Source organism: Xiphophorus hellerii, chromosome 14, assembly GCF_003331165.1.
Source record: "Xiphophorus hellerii strain 12219 chromosome 14, Xiphophorus_hellerii-4.1, whole genome shotgun sequence".
Taxonomy (NCBI): domain Eukaryota; kingdom Metazoa; phylum Chordata; class Actinopteri; order Cyprinodontiformes; family Poeciliidae; genus Xiphophorus; species Xiphophorus hellerii.
Window position 1 is genome coordinate 2002991 of NC_045685.1, and position 22649 is coordinate 2025639.

The following is a 22649-nucleotide window of genomic DNA, read 5'->3' on the forward strand; positions in this document are numbered from 1 at the left end:
GCCCCTCCAGAATTCATTTCATTTGTATTTTCTGTTGTTTTCTTTATTTATTTTGGATATTTAAAATGTCTTCCAGTCCCAGTGTTAATATTCATTAGAATTTAAAGTTTAGTTATCTTTGAGAAGGTGTTCTTGCATTTTTATGCCATTATCATTAAATTACTTGAAAATGGTCTCAAAACAACAATATTATCGTTTATAGCAATAACGTCTGGGACGATTTATCGTCCAAAAAGTTTTATTATCATGACAGGCCTATAACACATCTTCTTACTCATGATAATAGGAATTGTCTGATAGTAGATTGTGGACCTGGCTCAACACATCAGCAGGCACCATGACTTCCACCATGAACAAAGCTCTCTGCTGAGACAAGCATCAGTCTCCAAGTTCCCTCCTGTGCATGGAAACCACAGCCACACATAGATGCTGGAAAGTAATTCCTGCTGATATTTACAGTTCCTCTGTACCTTTCCACTCCATCTGTTTACAAGGCAGGTAAACATCAACATCAGCACATAAACTGGGCGAGCAGCAGCTACAGATGTGCAACAACAGCAGCATTGTGTAACAGTTTCTAACAAACAGTTAGTGGGCGACGCAACACACACACACACACAGAGCTGTTACTCGCAGATTGCCACTGACTTGTAATGCCTAATGAAATGCTAAACTAATGTAATGCCTAAATGAAATGTTGATAAATCAAACATTTTACATCCGTTTCTAGAGATTTCCTTTGAGTTATTTCATGGTTCTTCAGAGGAATCAGATTAATACTGAGCACAGTCACAACGCTGCAGATGCAACCCTTTTTCAGCCGGATGGAAGAGGTCTTCCAGCCCAGGAAAGTCCAACTAAGAAACTCCAAGTTTCCACGCAGCAGATCTGACCTCGGCCCGCGCGCACTGAACAACAGTCTGGGCGATTCTGGCGCGTGCAGGAGCGCTAACTACAAATCTGCAGCTCTTCCACATGCGCACATACACACCCACGCATGAGGGCTGCGGTCATGCTTAGGTTCTTATACATATTGTAGATATGGTTTTTAAAAAAAAGAAAAAAGAGAGAGAGAGAGCGAACTGGTGCTTCAGCTTCCTCTCAGTGTGCAGTCACTTTAATCACTATAATCTTCCATCAAAACACGGTGAAGAATGCGGCAGCACTGCGCCTAAAAGCTGCGTCCCAGCAGGACGACAGACCTGACAGTTTGGTTGGTTTTAACAAATGTTACAGCTGATTTTCTAGGTCCTGGCTGCGCTGAGCGAAAGTAAGGACAACATTTAGGTTTTTACAGTGAGGCAAACTCCTTTGCTGCATGGGAGTGAAGTTTTCACACAGCCACCCACACAATTACAACTAATCCCAGTTGAAACCAAAGGGCGAGTTTGATTCTTTTACTTACCCAGACTGTTGGTGGAGGAATCCATAATCCGAAGTGCAGGTTTCAGCTATAAAAGTGCAGTTTGTTTGGATGTAGAGTCAACGCCAGGCTACGGTGAGTTTTCCATGCTGAGAGAGGAGTGTCATGCATACACGCTCATTGCGCGTCAATCTCCAAATCTGCGCGGATAGCAACACCGGAAACGCGTTTTTCTCCTCTAAATAAAGCACTGTTTAGCACGGAAGCTAAACAGAACTGGATTCACTAAGAACTCTAACGCAGCTAGACATAAAAATGTAATAAAACAAAACAAAAAACAAATCACGTCGTTTATTCTAATGGCATTTTAGAAAATATGAAACGTCTACTCAACAGCACTTTCACCCCAGCTGTAATAATCTCAGCTTCTCTAACCAAGAAGCGATTTGAAGCTGGAATACCATAAAAAAAAGACCTCAACTTTTTAAAGCAATCATGCGTGACAAGATGTGTCTGCAGTTAGTGAGCCTCTGTCGTCACCACAAGACGGTTGGTGTTACTGCACCCTATCAAGCTTGGGCTGTAGGATATATGTCTGGAGAACCAGAGGGTGTTCTGTATTTTTTCAGGTTACGGCAAAAATAAATAAATAAATAAATAAATAAAGTTAAAGCATGTCTTTAGTTCCAACGATTGATATTTATTGATCCCTTCAAAATTTGTCAGATTCAAATAAATCAATCTTTATTCATGGAGCACCAAATACAGACAGTGCTTTACAGTTAAAACATTATACATAAAGATAAAGTCATACACATTATCGCATGAAGTAAAAAGACGGTTATTATATTGATGATAAGATGGTGAAGAATTAAAATTTAGAGAAGACCAATTAGGAACTGTCGAAATGCAAAATATTGTATATTAGTGAACTCTGGTGATACGAAGAAGCAAAAGTGAAGGAAAAAAAAAACGTTATTATTAACAACTGAAAAATAATGTCTAGTGTAAATAGATACAGAAATAAACACATAAACATAGAACTGGAGCAATTCTAAAATCATATCACATAAAGAATAAATAAAATGTAACACATAATAACTCATAGTCACTGCAGAGACTTTCAAATTGATGTGATGTTTGCTTGCTCTCTGGTCTTCTTCAGCATTCTCCCATCTATGTTCTAAAGTAGACACATTGGAGCTAATGTTTTTTAGGATGACTAGAAAGTAGAGCATCACAATAATCTATTAATCAAGTTATGAAAAAAATGAAAGTCTCTGCATTGGAATGGGAAAATATGGTTGGATTCTGTCATGGTTCTTCAGATGATAAAATGCCTTTTCTGTGACATTTTAATGTTTATTTTGAAATTTAAGCTCACATATGACACCGAGCTTATACGTATTTAAGCATATATAGGAAAACAAAGAATAAATAAAGCGCAACAAAAAAGGGGTAAGATACTTCGGAACTACTCCGGTGCGCCAATGTTTCTGTTGTTTGAGGGGGAATAATAACTGTGCAGAACCAGGATGTTCCGCCGGCCTTCCAACATGGATGCGTCCACATGAAGTAAGTTTTGAAGGAGACTTTGCTATAAGTATGTTTGTTTCGCTGGTTTAAGAATATATTTATGTGTTAATCTAATGTGTACATGAGGAATATTTAACTAAATATGTGAACATAATTTGTAGTTTTCTGACATTTTCCGCTTTAGTGTGTTTGTTTCATTGGTTTGTGTCAAGGTGCGCTATCGTTGTCGTTTCATGCTCGAGTGAATCATAGCCCTGTTCATGACTGAGTGCCGTCCTGTCAGGGGGAAACGTGTCGGATGGCCCCGCTGACAGGATGAAGTGTTCCCGGTGCCTCCTGCAGCTCGTTCGGTCCGGCCGGACTGCTGCCCAGCGTGGTTCCCTGCTCCTGTCCCCGTCCTCCGGTCAGCTTATTGTGCAACACAACCAACAGCAGCAGGTGAGCTACAGTCTGTTTACTACCAGCCCGTCCCCCAACTGAATGGGCTGGTATAAGGGTCAAATGTTTGATCCCTTTTACTGGTTCAGACATTTTAGATCTTTAACAAGTAAAATCAAAAGACAACGAGACAATATTTACATCCCTGGTCTGCATGTGGACCGATTTCCATGCGAATCAGGTCATTCTTGTCTTGTTGCTTTATTGTTTTAATCAGACTGTTTATTTTTCCATTAATGAAATAATGCACAATCTGGTTCATGCTTAATATGACCGTTTCTTCCATATGTATAACATTTGTAGGTGCTGAGGCAATTTCGTTGCAGCCCAGCGTCGGCAAAGAGTCAACCGGAACATGTACGGTTTGTTAATGACGATGACACGAAGAAGGCCAAGTCCTTGGTCACCCAGGAGGATTTGTTTGAGCAGGTGGCCAAAGAGTCCAAAACCAAGGCCACATTTAACCAAGTGATTGATGTCTTCACTAAGAGGGACATAAGACGGCGTGGCCATGTGGAGTTCATCTACGCTGCTTTGAAGAAAATGCCAGAATTTGGAGTAGAGAGAGACCTAACAGTATACAACAAACTGCTGGATGTTTTTCCCAAAGAGGTTTTTGTGCCCAGAAACTTTATTCAGCGAATGTTCAACCACTACCCTAGACAGCAGGAGTGTGGGGTTCAGGTTCTGGAGCAGATGGAGAGCTATGGTAGGTGACTTCTCCATTTAATGTAGAGAGCAGAGTTCCAAATGGAGCTGGAATACTGAGCAATGAACAAATTCCACAGGTTACAGTTGGACTGTTACTGTTTTTGCTTCAGGTATAATGCCCAACATTGAGACCAAGGTCCTACTGGTCCAGATCTTTGGGGAGAAGAGCCACCCTATAAGAAAGTACCAACGCATCATGTACTGGTTCCCCAAGTTCAAGCACGTAAATCCCTTCCCTATTCCTCAGCCTCTGCCTGAAGACGCTGTGGACCTGGCTGTCTTGAGCCTGACTCGCATTGCCAACGACTTGGATGCTAAAACTACAGTTTATCAGGTACAGTTTTAGCTTATCTTAGCTCATACAACATTAAGAAGAACTAGAAAATTTCTAAAGAAACTTAACGGGGCCTAACTGTGTGCTTATCAGTCAGACCCAAGTCAGGGGTTTTGATGCCAAGTTAGGTTCTGCGACCCTCAGGTTTAACATCAAAGCCTAAACGGTTTAAAACAACATGTAGTTTGTATCCGTTTTGTTACATGTTATGGAAATGTCCAGAAATAGTTAAAATGCTAATGTTAGCTTAACATTTGTATGTGGGCTATCACTAGCTCCATACTCCATACTCTACTTACTCCATTTACTATGCAAACTTGGGCTGATGAGAGGTCACCAACACGGTGCCCTTTGACACCATGTGAGTAACCTGGGAGCTGTTCTGAAATTAGATAACTTGAGTGATATAATTAACTTGGTAGTCGTTTTATTTCATTTGATACCTGTGAAGTAGCTCTCAGTTGCATTCAATTTTGACACTTGGTTTATGAGTTAAAATGAAAAGTTTAGCTAAAATGCTGTGAATAGCCATCACTAGCATGTAGACTAACATTGGTTTACTCTAGTCAGTATGTTAAATTGAGATTTTGTATTAAAATTAGCTATGATGTTAATGTTAGTGAAAATGCTAACATTAGCATGGAGCATGTAGACCAGGGGTCTTCCGCTCCAGCCCTTGAGGGCCGGCGTCCTGCAGCTGTTAGGTGTGTTCCTGGTCCAACACAGCTGAATACAATGACTGAATCATCTCCTCAGTTTTCAGTCAGGTTCTCCAGAGTCCTGCTGATTCCCTAATTCTTCAACTCAGGTGTGTTGAAGCAGAAACGCATCTAAAAGTTGCAGGACGCTGGCCCTCGAGGATCGGAGTTGTAGACCTACAGTAACGTACTCCATCCAGCTTACAAACAGTATTTTGTAAGCTAAAATGCTAATGCTAGTTTAGTGCTGCCATTAGAACAGGGGTCTCCAACCTGGTCCTCAAGATGTATTAGCCTGCAGGTTTTAGACACATCCCTTCTCCAACACAGCTGAATCAAGTGTTTGAATTACCTTTTCATCTTGACAAAGGTCTGGTAACGATTTTTTTATTTGTGTTTAAAACCTGCAAAACAGTAGATGTTGAGGACCAGGGTTGAAGACCACTGCATCAGAATGTGGGCTATCAGTCATATGGATCATACATCTTATAGCACTATCCTAATGTACGTTTGAGGGTTGTTGTTGTTTGTTTTTTAAGAGAAAAACAGACTACTCTGTTGTATATTTACTGAAAGACAACTAATAGATGTCAGCTCCCATGTTTCAAATTGGTTTTAATAATCAGCATCATTTAGATTTTCTGAATTTCATGTTATTGATTGTTCTTCCTGACAGCTGCCCTTCACTGACATCACTGAAAGTGGGGAAGAAATCAGCTTTCCACATATTGTAGGTATGGAGTTTCATGTCATCTTCCAAAACAAAAAAAAAAGTTGTGACGTTAGATATCAAGTAAAATGCTGTGTTTTGTTTGAGTTGAATAAATATCAGATATTTAGCTTCTGACTTCCTACTCATGTAAAGATCAAATCGTAAGGATGAGCATTTTAATCTTATTCCATCAGATTCATAGTGTATGTGGTGCATGTTGCTCACTGTTTCCTCATGCCAGGCATTCAGAGCCCCAACCAGATGGAGCTGCTGGCCAAGCATAACCCAAACAGGCCTGTGTTTGTGGAGGGGCCCTTCCCCCTGTGGCTGAAGAAGACTTGTGTCTACTACTACATCCTCAGAGCTGACCCCACGCCTCCTGAAGAAAAGGTTTCTAAATTCTCTGTTATGTATTTCATATCAACATTATTGATGCAGATTTTGCTGTTAAGTGCTACCATATGTGAAGTGAACAAATACTCAACACAGTTTATGCTGCTTCTATCTGAGGAGCAGCTAATTGTTTCTGTTTCCACTGATGATCCTAACCTTCTTCTGGTTGTGTACAGAATAGAATACACTGATTTTCTGAAGTTAGATATGATTACGTTTAGGTATTGGAAACTAAAAGTAGAACCCATGCAGTGAGCATGTTTCCCAGTTGTAACCCTGTGAGCATTCTCCCCACAGGAAGAGGAAGTCTACGATCCAGAGCGCTGCTTCTACTACCCTCTGCAGCTTGATCTGGATTTGGACCGTGACCTGGGGGACGAGGAGAACTTTGATGTGGACGATTGTAAGATGGCTGCAAACTTCTATCAACCTGGCTTAACTGGTCTGACAGTGTGTAACACGTGTGTATTTACCTTTCAGTGGATGAAGGTCCAGTCTTCGCCATGTGCATGACCAGCCGGGGAGACCAGGCCACTCTGAACCAGTGGATCTCCGGCCTCCAGCAGAACAACCCCATCCTAGGGAGAATTCCCACTTTGTTCCGCCTGGATGCTGGAACTCGGAAACTGGAAGGAGTGGCGGACACAGAGGCGGGTCATAGTCATCGACCTCATCCACAGAGCCAAAGGGAAGACTGGCCGCCTGCTGAAGATCCTGAGGTTGCAGTGGAGGAGGAGAAGCCCAGGAGAAGCCAGGGGATGAAACAATGAACTCTTTATCACAGAACTGGAAAACAAACTCTGTATTTCTGCTGTGACGTATTTGTTTCTCCATGGTAGAGTTAGACTTGTATAAAGCTAGTTAATTTAATGTACAAACACATCAGAGCGGTTCAAATGGTTAGTATATCATCTAAAACATAATTCTGTGTTGCTGTGGAGTCTCACTCCTCTTCTATCCTTAGAAAACAAGCTGTAGTTATTTTTTTGCGTAATCATGACAACTGCTGTCATATTTTCTTCTAATGCTTTCAGCATCCTTCCAACTAACATAAAACATGACAGAAAAACGCCACAGCATTTCAACAACAGACCATATCAGGTCTACAAGATTGTCTGCAACGCGAGGCTGCAGTAAACCTAAAAACTGTCTAATAATTACAGGATCAAATGAAAAGTCATGAGAGAAACACAAAAGGTTTTTATTGCTCAGATCGGATCAGAAAATTAAACTGACTTTTCAAAACAAATGTTGACAAAGCTTTGTTTTTTGCAGGTCCGTTTGGTTTTGTTTGTGAAAGGGGAGTGAGAGCTTCTGACGGTTCATAACTGTGGATGTTTTTAATATGCTGGAATATGTTTTGCTTTGTCCTGAGATCTTAAGTTTTTAGAGTTGTTTGAGGATATTTTGACTGATGCCCAGTAACCTACTGGCAGTGGTCACCATTTTCTTTTATTTATGCCACCAAATTGGCACATAATTAGTGAACGATCCATAAATGGCGCCATTTATTTTGACTGATCAGTGATTGGCCGATGCATGTGAAACCGACCTTATACACCGATCTCATTTACAGCAAAGCTCTGAAAATCAGCCTCTGTCCCCTTTAGCTCTGCCGTGAGACTGATGGACCCGTCCACCAGGTCATGTCTGTACTGGAGCTGTTGGAAAAAAAAAAAGTCGACCTGCTGTTGCCAACTTTGCCTCCTTTCAGACAAAAGAAAATTATCATCCAGAAAGGTACAATCAGTGCATCCCTATAACAATCTGTTACTCAAAACGTGTTGGATATAATTTCAGACTAGGTTTGCCTTATAGTAGAGACCATATCCTGAGTATAATTATCTTTTTCAGAAACAACAGTATTCACTGTCAACAATATAATCAGGATGTTAAAGAGTAAAGTCTACAGCCGCATTGTTCTTTCTAATCAGTTCAGGCATTGAGCAATAGTGGTCTCTAAAATGATTCTTTAAACACAGTGCAGCATATTCTTTGTTTGTAGAGTTCAGTTGGAGCGGACAACAAAGATAGAAGATTGATTGGAAAGGCAGGGATTCCCAAGTGCAGCAGAAAAGAGCTACAATCCTTCAACTATTCTAAACACACCTGAGTCAAATGAATGGCTATTTACCAGGCCTCTGCTTGGCTGAAAGACTTTCTGTTGAGGGAGGTCAGCCATCTGATGAAACAGCTGAAGTGTCCAGCTGCTGTCGTTAAGGGCCGCTCATGATGTCCTGGCAGTTTTAAATGAGTCTCTGCTCCAATATGGCTGATTCCAATTGTCCAACTACCTCAGCATGTCAAAGTTCTGTAGATTTCTGTTCATGAACCATCATTTAATTCAGGTGTGATGAACTAAGGAAAGCTCTAATACACAGGTGTCAAACTCCAGGCCTCGAGGGCCGCTGTCCTGCAGTTTTTAGATGTGCCACAGGTACAAAAACGCTGGAATGAATGGCTTAATTACCTCCTCCTTGTGTAGATCAGTTCTCCAGAGCCTTAATGACCTAATTATTCTAGTCAGGTGTGGTGCAGCAGAGGCACATCTAAAAGTTGCAGGACAGCGGCCCTTGAGGACTGGAGTTTGACACCCCTGCTCTAATACTTTAAACACCACTGGTTTAAGGAACACAAAGATCATGAAGGAAAAAGAGTAGACAAGGTGGGAAAGTCGTTTTGAGCCACTTCTAAAGTAGAAGTAAATTGGATGTCAACACTTTGTCCAGAAGACCAAAACTGTCAAGCTCTGAACAAAGGTAATAGGTTAGCATGATGAAGAACAGCCAATGCTGAAGCCCGTTATGAACATCAGCGTGCCTGTCGACAGTAAAGCCAGTTTTATGTCTCCCCAAAAACAAACACTTTAACGTTTTGACTGCTCTCACAAACAATCTTATTAATACCGTTTTAGTGAAAGACTGCTTGGTCAGATGCAATGAATAAACTATCTGTCTGCAGTAAATAATATACTTAAGGGAGTCAAAGTGAGGCTTCCAAACCCAAGTACTGATAGCTGTTGAGTATTGTGGTGGTAGCATCATGCTATGGGTTGGTTTGCGCTCACTCCATACTTTCCTTGCACAGTGTGGATATACTGAGACCATCCTGACCTGACCATCACCACCGCAGACAGGAAGACTCAGAGCGGATCCCCTCTGTCTCTGGAGTCCTTGATTATAGACACCTCACCACTGTCTCAATGTCCTGCACCAATCTCATACACTTCTTTGACATTCCATCCAGTACCAGTGAAAAAAACTTGTTGAAAGCATGCTGCAGTTCCTGGGTTGATTTTGGTCCATGATTGACTGCAGCTCTGCGCACATCTGGAAAATGTCATAAATTACATTACAAATACATTTTCATCTAGTGAAAATGTATTTGTACATCCTGCTTGTTGATGGCTACTATGTAAACACCATGATGCTAACTAGTTCATAAAAATGTTCCTGATGGGTTTGTTTCAACTTCTAGAATTTCTATCACATAGTGACATTGGTTACAGCTGTATCACATCTGGGAAAATGCTACATGGTCCTCAAAAAAATTCAAAGATGAAATACTTTCTTCTACCATAAAATATAGTCACTTGTTTTTAAGCTTAGGTGTTAAAACCAGAAAATAAACAAACCAATCCTGCTTTAATGGTTTAGGTTAAATACTGTTAATGAAGTGAGCAGGAATCTTTAATATTTCTTATCCATTTTATCTATTTTAGCCAGACTTGGATTATTTCTGGATTTTTATGAAGACAGTATTAAAAGATTTTATTTCAAAGTCTAATCAGAATAATTATTGAATAAGATGTGTATAAAAAACTGCACTGCATAACCAAAATGTAGAAATGATTTATTAGTGGAAAAGGCATTTAAAGATTCTTCTCAAACAGGTAAACATGTCATCAAGTTACATTCAAATGTGAAAAAACAAGGTAAAGTCCAGCGCCTCACGCTGTTCCAGCTGTGCTTCAGTTTTCTCAATTTGTGCTTAAACAAAGTTCATTCAGGATGTTAAGCTTCATACCAAAGAGAAGATAAAACCAAAAATCAGGAATGCATTCTGATATTTAGCTGCAATGCTTCATTTACTACTCATGCAGAAAAATCTTTATTCAATACTTACAAATGAGAGACTGTCCTACTCTAACATGGAACTGTATGTATGAATAATGCATCTTCAGCTAACAACTATGTTTAAGAAAGATCAACAAATAATAAATAATGTTTAAAAAATAATATTAACAATATTCAAAAAATTTGGCCTTTCACAGCTACCTTTGTATTTAATTACGTACAAGAGAAAAAATAAAACCCCTGAAGGTACTGGAGAAAGATTTCCACACAGGTGATGAAGTCCAAAGAAAAAGCTGCCTCAAATAATAAAACAGGAGAATATACAGTAAAGGGCTTCAAAGAGCAGCATGGTACAGACACTTTTAAAAAGCAGTTGCACAACTTAAGACAGCCACGAACTGAACCTGGATCCAGAGAGAAAAAAAAAATACAAAGACTGGAATGTGTCCAAAACTGAATTATTCAATAGGTTTTAACTGTGGGGGGAAAAAAATCAAGCCCAGTAAATCTGTTGGTCTTTTATTCCCAAATATAATCAAGGAATCTAACCTAGCCTTTTCTTTTAAAATGACTTTGTGGAAATAAATAAAAAGAAATGGAAAACAGAACTGAGAGAAGAAATAGAAAGATGATGTTCTCTTTTGGACTTGGTTTCCAGTCAACTCTGCAGCAATCTCCTTTACACATCAGTTCCTGTATGTTTCTGTAAAAACAAGACAGAAAGCATAAAACAGTCAAAATATCATCAATAAGACTTTGATTAAACTGAAAAATACAAAACAAAGAAAAAATAGAACTTGAGTTATTTATAGTAAATATTGAGTCCCAAGAGGGGAATCAGTCAGGTAGAGGATGTGAAAAAGTTTGAACACCCATGAATGTTCTGGGTTAAAGATTGGGTTACATGTCAGTGAGCGGAAGCAGAATTTGATCCCCCAGAACCCGACCAGAACCCTTTATTTCACAGATTAATCATGTGGCCATACTGCATACAAAATCAATATATCAGAAAGGATCAATGATCTCAGGAAGGTCACACAAGTCCAGAATCCTGTCATTACATTTATTTAAAAAGGTTATTTTTGTATGTAGTTCAAATATAAACTGAGGGCAAAAAATATCAATAATAAAAGATAAATTCACATGCATATAGATGAATCGATCAATAAATACATATAAGCACATTCAGTTTCTGTGATACACACTTCTACGATTTCAGTGTTATACACTTTGCCTGTCAATGGTTATAATGTTATGCCCTGAATCTATCTATATGTGTTGGTGTGAATCTGACTGATGTTATTAATATAAACAGGTCTGGAAAAAATTAAAGAGATTACTTAAAATGGTCAGTTTTTCTGATTTTACTATTTATAGTTATATGTTTGAGTAAAATGAACATTATTCTTTTATTCTACAAACTACTGAGAGTAGTCAGTAGTTCATAAAAATACCATATTTTTGCTGAAATTCCAAGCAAAAATTTTGTATTTATTTGCAGAATATGAGTAAAGGTCAAAATAACAAAAAAGACGCAGCACTTTCAGACCTCAAATAATGCAAAGAAAACAAGTTCATATTCATTAAGAAACCACAATATTGACGTTTTAACTCAGGAAGAGTTCAGAAATTGGTATTTGGTAGAATAACAGTGAGGTTCTCAATGGACTTCAGAGCAGTGGTCTGTTCATTTTTTGCACATTACGGCTACTCTAGCATGATAACAAGTTTCCAAAATCAAAAGGTGCCAGAGTAGTTAGGAGGAGGTTTTCGACTCATCCAAAACAAAAAGCACTCGCGGAGAGTTTTCTGGTTGCAAAATGTGAGCTTTCTTTACGTACAAAAATAACAGAAACACTCTCCGAGTTGACTTTCAAAAAGTGTAAAAAATAAACTTTATTTGGTGGTAGAAAAACTATTTCACTCCTCACTCCTTAACCAAACAATCAGATCAGCCACAGCAGCTGCTTCTGCTTGTTAATTACAGCAGGAGGCTGACTGACAAGGAGCAGGGTCTAAGCAAAACAAATAAACAAGTTACAATAGATATATCATTCACACAATCTTAGATCTGTAACATTAATACATTAGCAAAAATAAAAATTAATCCAATTCTTAATAGGCTCCAACAGTATATATTCCAACAACTGGACCTGAGTTGGACCACATGGTCTTGTTGTAAACTGCTGCCTTATAGCTGAGCTGAATTTGTCCTAGAAACGGCTGTGTCTGAGGTATTTGACATGCTCACTGTGTAAAAGGACGAAGGCATTCAGGTAAACTGAAATGCTCTTTGTGACTAGTAAAGATTAAATTATGAGCATCTGCTTTGAAAATAAAATTTAACTATTACGCATGAATATATTCTGATCTGAACAGGTAACAAAACCTGTTACCGGCAGCAACAGCTGTCTTATATCCAATCCCTGCTTTTGTTCTTTCAAGATGTTTTGGATCACACCTTTTTCAAAAGCACACATTTAACAACACACATAAAAATAAAAAATAGGAATTTTATAGGACTTATTGGATCTTGGGATTGTAGAATTGCCAAGCATTGTGTTCATCTCTGGCACAGGAAGACTGAATTTCTGCTATCCAAGACTTTATGACTGAGTGAATATGAAGTGTATAGTGTTAGGAAGGACATGTTAGCAGGCTCAGGGTACCTTCTGCAGCACCACAGTGCTGCTGCAGCTGGCTGCTGAAGAAGCGCTCCCGCTGCGACACCTGCTCGTCCCAGGCCTCCAGGATCCTCTGTTTCTCCCTGGGTTCCAGCCTCAGGGTGAGGGGGTGTGCCTCGTCGATGTGGGCCTGCACCCCCTCCAGGCTGTGGGAGTACTGCAGCTCACCACAGACCATGCACACCAGCAGCTGGTTGAGTGGATCATAGTCCATGAGGTAGCGGTTTCTCCAGACCGCCTCTGACATAGAATCCTCCTCCTCATCATTACCATCATGATCATCATCACCATCAGCAAACAAAATATCTGCCTCACCTGAAAAAAAAACCTGTTAGAGACAATTTTGTGTTGTGCCATGCTGAACAGATTGGTGAGCAAAGACTGACAGATGATCATTTACCTTCTACCTGAGCTGGGCAGTTGGTGTATATAAACGGTGGTGGGTCAGGATCCACTGGGATGCTGACGAAACAAGATGATTATATTAGGTAGAGCTGATGGAGGCGATGCTAAAAACAGAAGCTACATGAATTCCCACCTCATTAGATTTTCAGATGCATCAGAGGAGTTTCCCCACTGACTGGAATCCTGCAGGAAGTACATGGAAAAATGAAACAGGAACACACCATGGCATAAGTCCCAATCTATATTTTCTTCTTATTTAGTCTCAAAATGCGTTGCGAGACTAACAATGCTAATTATGATTAGAGTTAATTGGAATCATAATACTGCGATACTGCCACACTGTAATATTTTTGCCTAAGACTATAACACTGTCATAATTTCATATCAGCCCATGTCTATGTCACATAAAACCTTTCTGATTTCATCCTTTACAGTTAGTTAAGCCAAAAATATTATACATACTCCTGTGATCTTGTAATTTTTCACTGACTGGAGGTAATATTATTGTTTCACTGATCCGACCTGAATCAAAAACATAATCTGTGGAGGGAACTAAAGATTAGGGTGATGGTAAACCTACCTACAAAAATTAAACAGGAGAGGAAAATTAGCAGCAATTCATAAGATCTTTCACAAGAACATGATTTGTTTTTATGTTTTATTTTACATAAATCTGTAAAAGATTTGACTACTTTTAATAGTAAAATTTGACAAAAAATTGATTAATTGAATCCATTGCAAAAATATTTGGAAATGTGATCAAATCAGGAGATATTGAACGGATCCATATAAGGATCTACCCTTACTATCCACACCGTTTAGTTTTGGTCTTACCTCCATAGCTGTCGTCGGCGTCTGTAGATCCTGACCAGGCAGATCAGAGCTGCTGCTGCCGCTGGAGTCTCTTATTGAGGTGAACCCCTTGTACTGAAATGCCTTCTTTGCTCTTTGCTCCTTCTTTTTTAACCTCCAGTACTCTCGCTTTCTCCTCAGAAAGTCCTCCTCAGACTCCCCAGGGATGGGCTTTGGAGGCATCATGATGCATATTGATGCTGCCTGGGCAGCAGACTCCACCTTATTTATGGGACTTTGAAGTTGAGCACAAGAGATTTTTATAGGACTAAGGATGGGATTTTGATGTCTATCAGGAAGTTCAATGGGCTGCAGGTGGATGCTTGTCAGAGGGTTGTCTGGGGGCTTCAGAGTAGGAAAAGAAGGGGCTGTCTCAGTCTCTGTGGCTCTGGGTGTCCACTTTTGGCAGTGAGGTGAAGAAACTCCAAGAAAGTCAGTCAGATGTGATGAAGGTTCATCTTTCACGTTTCCCTCTCTGCTGATGATGGGGGGTTTAATACAGAATGTGTCAGGTGATTGTTCAATTTTACACGATGAGCCAACCAAGATGTCAGGGACGCTGCTCATGGCAGGTACTGATGTGACAGACGAACAGGACTGGAAGGATGGCTTTGATGGATTTACACATTCACTAATATTAATATCAAGTCCTGCATTCTGAAAGATAAAAAATAACAGAAACACAAGGGTATTCAGCAAGAGGAACTTACAGTGTAGATATAGTTTTCAGAGAGCCCAACACTAGCATGAGGTGTGGCGTAATGATTCAGGTTTCAGTGGGAGTAGATGCTCCTGCCTACAAGGCTGGAGCTGAGCCAACCTCAGAAATCAACTGTTTTCATGTTCTTATCCTAAGATACTTCTAGCCAGCTCAAATGGAAAAATGGAAATCAAAATGTTTGTTCTTAGTTAAATTTATGACCCTTTACATTTGCTGGAGAACCAAAATTGAAACCCTGTCTTAGATATAAAACATACAAAGGTTTCTTTTATCTCTGAAAACCAGAGAAACCTGACAACATTTAAAAGTTTATATGCTGTTAAATGACAATATAGCAAGGTGTCATTCAGAAATAGAACAGGGTTCAAAAATAAGGAGCTTAATGTTCACATTGTGCATCAGCTTTATTTTTCCCCTACCAGATATTTAAAATACAATTTTCATTTTCCCAAATCCAACACTAGTGCATTTTTGAAAGCTACAACAGGGAAGATTCTGGTTAAAAAACAATGATTGTATTCAAGCAAAAACTAGTTGGAGGTGCAAAAATATACAGAAACTGGAAGGGAAAAACAAAACAACATCAGGGTCCTGACTGACCGTTATGTTCTCTAGTTTTTTGTAACAACAGAACCATTACATCCCATTTGTATTTGTACATACTACATTGTCTTGACCTGCCACATAAAAAGCCAACAAAAAACATTGAAGTTCTGTCAGTAAATTTTAACTTTTTAACACCTGGTAGGTCAGCTTGGTTAGTGGAAGTACCAACCACAATCTCTTACAGAACATTTTGCATTGTAACACTGTAATCAACATCCAGGTCAAGAAGTTGACTGTTGGCTCACCTGGGTATTCTTTGAAAGAATCTCCTTCTGCCTGGCCTTTAACCTCGCCCTCTGCTGCCTTTTCATCAGCTTCCAGTATTCCCTCTTCTTCTGAAGGATGTTTGAGCTGCTCTTCCTTGTCATACTGCTGCAGAACCTTTCTGCAGGTGGCACAGAGCTGTTGTGTCTCTGCTGATCATGCTGATCAAGTTGATGCTGCTGTGGTGGATCCAGTGATGTAGTTGTGATGTGATGGAGCTTCGGTAGTTCTTCAGACCAGCAGCTTTGATGGGCCCAATTGCTGCTGTAAGATCTCCGAGTTCCACATGATGAGGCTGTGGTGATGAAAGGTGTTGAAGACGTCCGGGGTGACTGAGCGCAGGCAGAGTGCGCCACCTCACCTGACGCAGAAAGAGACGGAACTGCATCACTGAGCTGGGGATTTGGTAAGTCTTTTCCCTCCAGCACATCACTATCCGACAGCAAGCTTTTAATTTGGGATGTCAAGCAAGCAGGTAATAAATCCTTGTCATTCTCTTCACAATGAAGCTGTGATAAAACAGGCTTTATGTCCTGCTCTGAAGCATCTTCGGTTGTTTCTATTTTCACACCAGCCTGTTCGATTTGATTCTCTGAAACTGAGCTGAGGGATTCCTCCAGCAGTTTCTTCATAGAGGCTACAGCCAGCAGAGTGGTGGCTTGGCTGTCTGAACTGAGAGATGTCTCAGGCTCCGGCTCTGGAGGTGCAGGTGGGGAGGTCGGGGGTTTGTCTGGACAGATGGCTTGATCTGGTAGAGAATTTAGGTCAGCTGCTGGCACAGACTCACCCTCCTGTTTTATTTCATTTGCATGTGGTATAGCACTCACAGAGTTGTTTGGAAAATGTTGTGCTTTTTCTGCACTGATAGTAAGATTGGTGCTCGGCTGCACGGTGTTTAATTCTTGTGTATGCACCCTCCTCCTCAGTAACCCTGCACTGGTCCTTGCTTGGAAAATACTGTGTTTCAGTCGTGAAGCACGAGCCGCTCGCTGCTCACGTTTCTTTGTTCTCCAGTATTCCCTCTTCTTTGCCATCCTCTCCTCTTCTGACAGCTTTGGACCCACGGATAGCAGTGGAAGTGATGGCGTACGGCTTGAGATGCTCATTTTCATGACACAGCCACCAAACTTTGACCCTGCGACTGAGGCTGCATTATGAGGGGACTGGAGATGAGTTAGTGTGAGCTGCTGAACACTTTTGCTTGGCTTTGGACTGGAACTAGTTGTTATGTCAAGGTGAGATTGTGGTTTGACAGCAATTAATTTAGAAGTTTTGTTGACTGTCTGCACAAAAGAAAAAGCAGTTTTACCCTGAGATGAGCGAGTTAGAGGTGAACGCCGATTTACCCTACATGGGGAAACACTTCTCCAGTTCATATCAGTTTGTGACGTTGGCTGCATCTTCTTAGAAATGTCATGGAGCTTTTCTTCACTTTTGTCTCCAACTATACTTTGATATTTTGCACTGTGAGGTATGTTAATTGTAAGAGTCCCATCCTCTTTGATGAACCCCCCAATGGCCTCAGATGCGAGTGTAGGGGTCTTCTCAGTTGAATGAGCCAAGGTTCTTGCCTTTCTCATTTCTTCAAGGATTTGTTGGTAACGCTTTACTCGGCGTGTCAAAGAGTCCTTCTCCTTTAGTCGAACCTTCTTCTCCAGTGAAAGCTTAGCTCGTTGTTCACGCTTCTTATTCCGCCAGTACTCTCTCCGCTTGGCTAGTATTTGCTCTGGTGTGTCATTAGTGTCCATTGTGGGGATAGCTCTGGTACGAAACCCTACAGCTGTCAAGAAAGGTTTATTTCTTAGATTTCTCTGATTCAGGAAATTCTTCTGTGTTTCAATGGACCTTTGTCGAAGTGTTTTACATGATGAAGTCTCTTGGGTAATGTTAGAATGATGCATATAAGTTAGTTTTCTCTGTGATTCTGCTGGCTTCCTTACTGCGGTTGTATTAAACGTTCCGACTGTCTGTTCCATCTTATGCCCATGTGGATTCTGTACTTTTATCTGCTCTGTTTGCAGGTCAGGCACAGCTAACCCACTTTGCAGGTTTTCAGTCTCCAATCTAACTGTTGTATACGGCCCTTTAACCCGAACTGGATTCCGCTTCTGGCTTGTGCCTCTCAGAAACGACTGAGAGGTCAGAGTTGAGTTGGCCACAAGTATTGTCTTCTGTGCCGGTAGCCCATCTCTGTTTTGTGGCCTCTCTCTGACTTTAGTGGTCTTAGCTGCCAGCTTTGCTCTCTGCTCTCGTTTTTTGATTCTCCAGTGCTCTCTTCGCTTGGCTGCTCTCTCCTCCTCCTCCATGGGAGCTGGTGTAATGCCAAAACATGTAGCCCTTTTTATAGTGACCAAGGCACTCTTTAATCCACTTTGAGGTGTTGTGTGTATTCTTTGGCCCTCTGTTTTATTAAAAACAGGGCCACATAAAGCTGCATGCATTGTATCTGTTGTTACACAAGGCAACACCTGGAGCCCATTCAATGCCACTTGTGCCTCTGATGTTGTGTTTGGGAGTGGTGAGTCCTGCATTGATCCACATGGCTTGGGTTCTGTTTTTGTGGAGCTGCTGCTGGTAAAAGGGGTTACTCTGACTGGAGGCACTGATGAACTGGTGTTCAGTTCGGTTCCGCTGCTTTTGGATGAGGTAACCAGATTCCTAAGACTTTTGGTTGTTGGACGTTTCACTGTGACAGAGCCACCCTCAGCTGCTGTAGCCAAAATGGAGCACGATGTTGGCTGCAAGTTACGCAGGACCTTGCTAACTGTCATTGCCTGATGCCGCTCCTGTTTTTTAGGGGCCTTTGTTGAACTGTGTTCAATTGTCCTTTCACTCTTTGATAAAGAACTATATGAGACATCATTACTTAGCAAAGGAGAGGACAAGGCAGCCAAGGGGTCTGACAAATTGGTATTGACCCCTGCAGAGACATACATGTATGAGAGCTTTTCCTCACTGCTGTCTTGTGTTGACTTCTTTCTCTGTTCAGACAGTCGGGCCCTCTGCTCCCTTTTCTTATTTCTCCAATATTCTCTCTTTTGGGCGAGGGTGGCATCATCATATTCAGAGGCTGGCCGGTAGCGATGGGACGCTGGACAACCTTTACCTTTCTGAGATGGCATGCTATCGCTAGCTTGGATAGCCCATTAGTTCTCATCTAACAGCAAGATTTATCTTTGTCACAGTAAATCAGTTGAGTTCCTCAGTAGAGACTCAGGGTGGTTAACTCCCAAGAGATGCTGCTGAGCAGATGGCATTGCACTGGCATACAGCAGTACCTAGGGGAAATAACACAACCTTTAGATGCATTTTTGCATTAAACCTCACAAATATTTTAAATTTATTGAGCATCAAACATGTATATCCTGTTTAATTGTATTTTCCTGGATGAGGATGATAACTTTGTCTAAACAAAAAGTGTGTAACGAATGTTTTTCTAAAGATATTACATACAGAAATTATTAGACAAGTCTGTGAAACCTAATACAAACCAGCAAAAAAGTTTTTTTACTTATCAATGTCAGTAAGATCCATTGTAAAGCTTTTGTTCAGATAACATTGGACTGCAGAGGAATTAGTACCAACAGTCTTTTTTGCCACATTACATTTACAAAGACTGCAGCTTCTGATTTAAAAAGTAGTGTTGCGGGCGTGCCGTGGTGGCGTAGCGGTTAGCGCGACCCATATTTTTTTGGAGGCCTTGAGTCCTCGACGCGGCCATCGTGGGTTCGACTCCCGGACCCGACGATATTTGCCGCATGTCTTCCCCCCTCTCCTTCCCCGTTTCCTGTCAGCCCACTGTCAAATAAGGGACACTAGAGCCCACAAAAGACCCCCTGGAGGGTAAAAAAAAAAAAAAGTAGTGTTGCGAGTTTTAAAGTTTGAACCTATCACAACAAGTTGACATACCTGCTCATCCCTGGGCCTTAAAAATTCTTAATACTGATATAAAACTAGCTACACAGGACAGATTATAGAACAATACAGCAAATCTATATGCAGGAGCTACATAAAGATAACCATAAATAAAACAAAGCTTATCCGGCAGTTTTGTTATTAATTATGAGAATATTTAGTAGCCAGGTGTTGCTTATGCAGAGAACTGATTACCTGCTGTTTAGCAAATGTGAGCATTGTAAAAAAGCAACAAGTCTTCATTTTTGGGTGTCTGGAGGTTTTGGAACAAATGTTATTTAAAATGCAATAATCTTACAAAAACAGTAGTTCCTTTTGCTCACCAAGCCAAGAGAGGTTGTAAAACCCTTTAAAAAAATAATTAAGGTCTATTGGTATATAATAAGAAGAATTACGCAGTAGAGGAAAACATTTTACACTGCATTAGCGTATCGGCAAAAAAAAATGTTCCAACTGTCTTGCATGGTGTTGGACTTGTGTAGTCATGGACCACTAACTTGTTCCATGACTGCAAATAGAACAATAAAGCTATGGTTACAAATCCAAAAACCACGGACTGTTGCATTGAAACAAAGTCGAGATCAACTTTGTTTGATGAAATAAAATCACGTACATTTCAACAAACTTCAACAATCTAAAGTAATACTTTAAGGGAGAGCAAGCCAACATTTTACCAACAGAGTGTCGGAGGCCAAAAATGTCAACTAAAGACAACCAACTACCACTGACACTGGCTTTGATAACAAGTGAAGCATTGGGTGGAGATGCATCTTAAAAACATCTAAACAGGATGACACATTTGGTTCTGATGGGTTTGTTTAAGAATATTTTTCTTACAATAAACAAAAACACTGGTGTTTAAAGTTTTCAATAAAAGCAAAAAATGATTTCTATTTGGTCTTTGCTTTCAATGATCACTTTACTGCTTCACACTTCACTTTTATATGCATTTTTCATATTCTGCTCTAAAGAATTGGTCCCTGTTCTTGGCCCTATGTGTTTTAGATGTTTTTGCTGCCTCAACATACCTGAACTTAATGGCATGATGAAGAAGTTACAATTGTTTAAGACTGGTGTGTGGGAGCAGGGACAGATCTCAAACCTACAGGACAGTTGAGGGACAGGGTTAGGGATTACAACTGTAATTTGTGTATGGAACAGTCCAACATAAATAACATTCTGAGTTCACACAGGCAATTTTTTTTTCTTATTTTATTCCTATAATATTATTAATTTATTTAAACCACATAAGAAGGCTTTGTCCAAATAACGAAATAATGGAGATGACTAAAATGACCCATCTGTTCCAAAATCATTTGTGGATAACATTTGTTTATAAAGTATACATGACGCATTGTCTAACAGGAGCTTCGAGATGTTTTCTTCCGTTTAATGCCAAGCTTTCGAGTGTGTGAAAACGTTTTAGCTACTGTAACCAGGAAGGAAACAGTCTCTGTCCCTTTAAACGTGTCCCTTTTCAATCACAAATTAGTCCCGTCGTACACAGTCTTTATCCCTTACTTGTAATTGTTTGGTTTGAGGCGCGGCCACGTTACTAAACATAACCTCAGTGAAGGAAAATATACCAACCCTTAGTGACATACATGGCTACATTTTCACGTAAAGCATGCCCGGATCCCTGTCTCCCTCAGCGGCACAATGGACAACGTCTTCCGCCTGTTGTCCTAACGGAGGGGGCGCCAGTCTGTGTGTGCTGCGTCTAAACATGGAGGGAAAAGGAGCAGGCTAACAAGGAAAAGCAGCAAGATTACAACAGTAAGGAACTGAAACATGCATGTCTGTTACCTTCCAGCTACACCTAACTTTCCGGGACACTTTATACGACCGCTGTTTGGACAGAATAGGGCCAGGCCACCGCAGCTACTGTCCGCCAGCCGTGCTCAGCCTGGAGCAGCCTTGACAACGCTCAAAGTACCAGGATGTGGGACCTGGATGCTCGCTCCAACACGTTTCTGTGTGCGCGTGCGGAGAGGAACCGCTTATCTTATTGAATTTTAAACCAGTATTTATTTAAACTGTTTTTGTTGTTGTTGTTGTTGTTGTTTACAAATTAAAACAACCATCTATATGTGAACAAACAACCATAAATAGTGGGTTTATCAACTCGCCTGGCAAATATTGATCTTTTTAACAGTAACTGTATAATAATCTTCTGGGGCCATTAAAAACACAGATTGTATGTCAAGCTGATAAAAATAGGCATGTTCTTGTTGAAAGGGGTAAAAAAATGATCCATTGATTTTTTTAATGTAGTCAATGTAGGTTTCTGCTCATCTTCACTAGCCATTATGGTCCATCTTGAGAGAAGTCAAAACATCAGCCGATTTAAGTATAAATAAATAAAACGTTAATATTATTTTCAGCAACTGGAAGAAATCAAGCCAAGAAATGTGTCAGTAAATTAAAAGCTTAGTTTAAACCTCAATATGTACACGAAATGTTTTTAGTCTTAACTGAATCTCAGAAACCTGAATTTGAGAGAGACATCAGACCCTGGAACACCAGGGGACTTGTTAATGGCTGCTGGTTGTTTGCTTTGTTTACGTACCTTTGCAGTTGAGAGGGTTTCCTTCTTGCCTGTACAAAATTAATCTATGGTAGAGTTACACTGGGGACTAAATTAAATAAATGAATAGATCATTGGATCATTAATTAAACGGAGCATGAAATAAATAAATGTTTATTTAAACACTTAAATAATGAAAGTATACAGTGATAAAAAGGTAACATGTAGGTACAAAATAAAAATTCAAATCACTAATTGTCAAAATAACAGTGACAACATAGGATAACGCTCATCATCAGTTATAGGAAGAGTATGAATAAGAAGGGTATACATAATTTTTTGATATGGCATCTTTCAGTAAAATGTAAATATTAATATATATATGTATTGTGATGTTTTGAAAAATGTCTATCT

At 40.1% G+C, this 22649-nt stretch overlaps 3 protein-coding genes across 7 annotated transcripts in view; 1 reads left to right on the top strand and 2 right to left on the bottom strand.

The window, feature by feature from the left end:
• eml3 (EMAP like 3) overlaps positions 1-1794 on the bottom strand; it is a 49185-nt gene extending 47391 nt beyond the window's left edge. Inside the window, exon 1 of one of the 2 annotated variants that reach the window (XM_032583198.1) lies at positions 1406-1794. In XM_032583198.1, coding sequence (XP_032439089.1) covers positions 1406-1430 — 25 coding nt within the window. In that variant the 5' untranslated portion in view covers positions 1431-1794. The remainder of the gene's footprint in view (positions 1-1405) is intronic. The other variant, XM_032583199.1, reaches the window with a different exon arrangement.
• A 1062-nt stretch (positions 1795-2856) lies between these two features.
• Positions 2857-7434, top strand: ecsit (ECSIT signaling integrator). 3 transcript variants are annotated; one of them, XM_032583241.1, is made up of 8 exons: positions 2857-2938; positions 3183-3337; positions 3641-4046; positions 4159-4382; positions 5757-5814; positions 6034-6182; positions 6531-6588; positions 6666-7434. In XM_032583241.1, the coding sequence occupies exons 2-8, from the start codon at positions 3215-3217 to the stop codon at positions 6953-6955; spliced, it is 1308 nt and encodes a 435-aa protein (XP_032439132.1). In that variant the 5' UTR covers positions 2857-2938; positions 3183-3214; the 3' UTR covers positions 6956-7434. The 3 variants fall into 3 exon arrangements, with proteins under 3 accessions (XP_032439132.1, XP_032439130.1, XP_032439131.1); XM_032583239.1 differs by having other exon boundaries at positions 2858-2938; positions 6483-6588; XM_032583240.1 differs by lacking the exon at positions 2857-2938 and having other exon boundaries at positions 3164-3337; positions 6483-6588.
• Positions 7435-10018: 2584 nt separating this feature from the next.
• On the bottom strand, positions 10019-21734 carry LOC116732755 (uncharacterized). 2 transcript variants are annotated; one of them, XM_032583192.1, is made up of 8 exons: positions 21515-21734; positions 21313-21428; positions 15775-19071; positions 14185-14859; positions 13484-13533; positions 13346-13407; positions 12931-13260; positions 10019-10964 (listed from the first exon to the last, which is right to left on the bottom strand). In XM_032583192.1, exons 3-8 carry the CDS (start codon positions 18913-18915, stop codon positions 10948-10950), a joined length of 4275 nt encoding a protein of 1424 aa, XP_032439083.1. In that variant the 5' UTR covers positions 18916-19071; positions 21313-21428; positions 21515-21734; the 3' UTR covers positions 10019-10947. The 2 variants fall into 2 exon arrangements, with proteins under 2 accessions (XP_032439083.1, XP_032439084.1); XM_032583193.1 differs by having other exon boundaries at positions 21299-21428.
• Between the last annotated feature and the right edge of the window lie 915 nt (positions 21735-22649).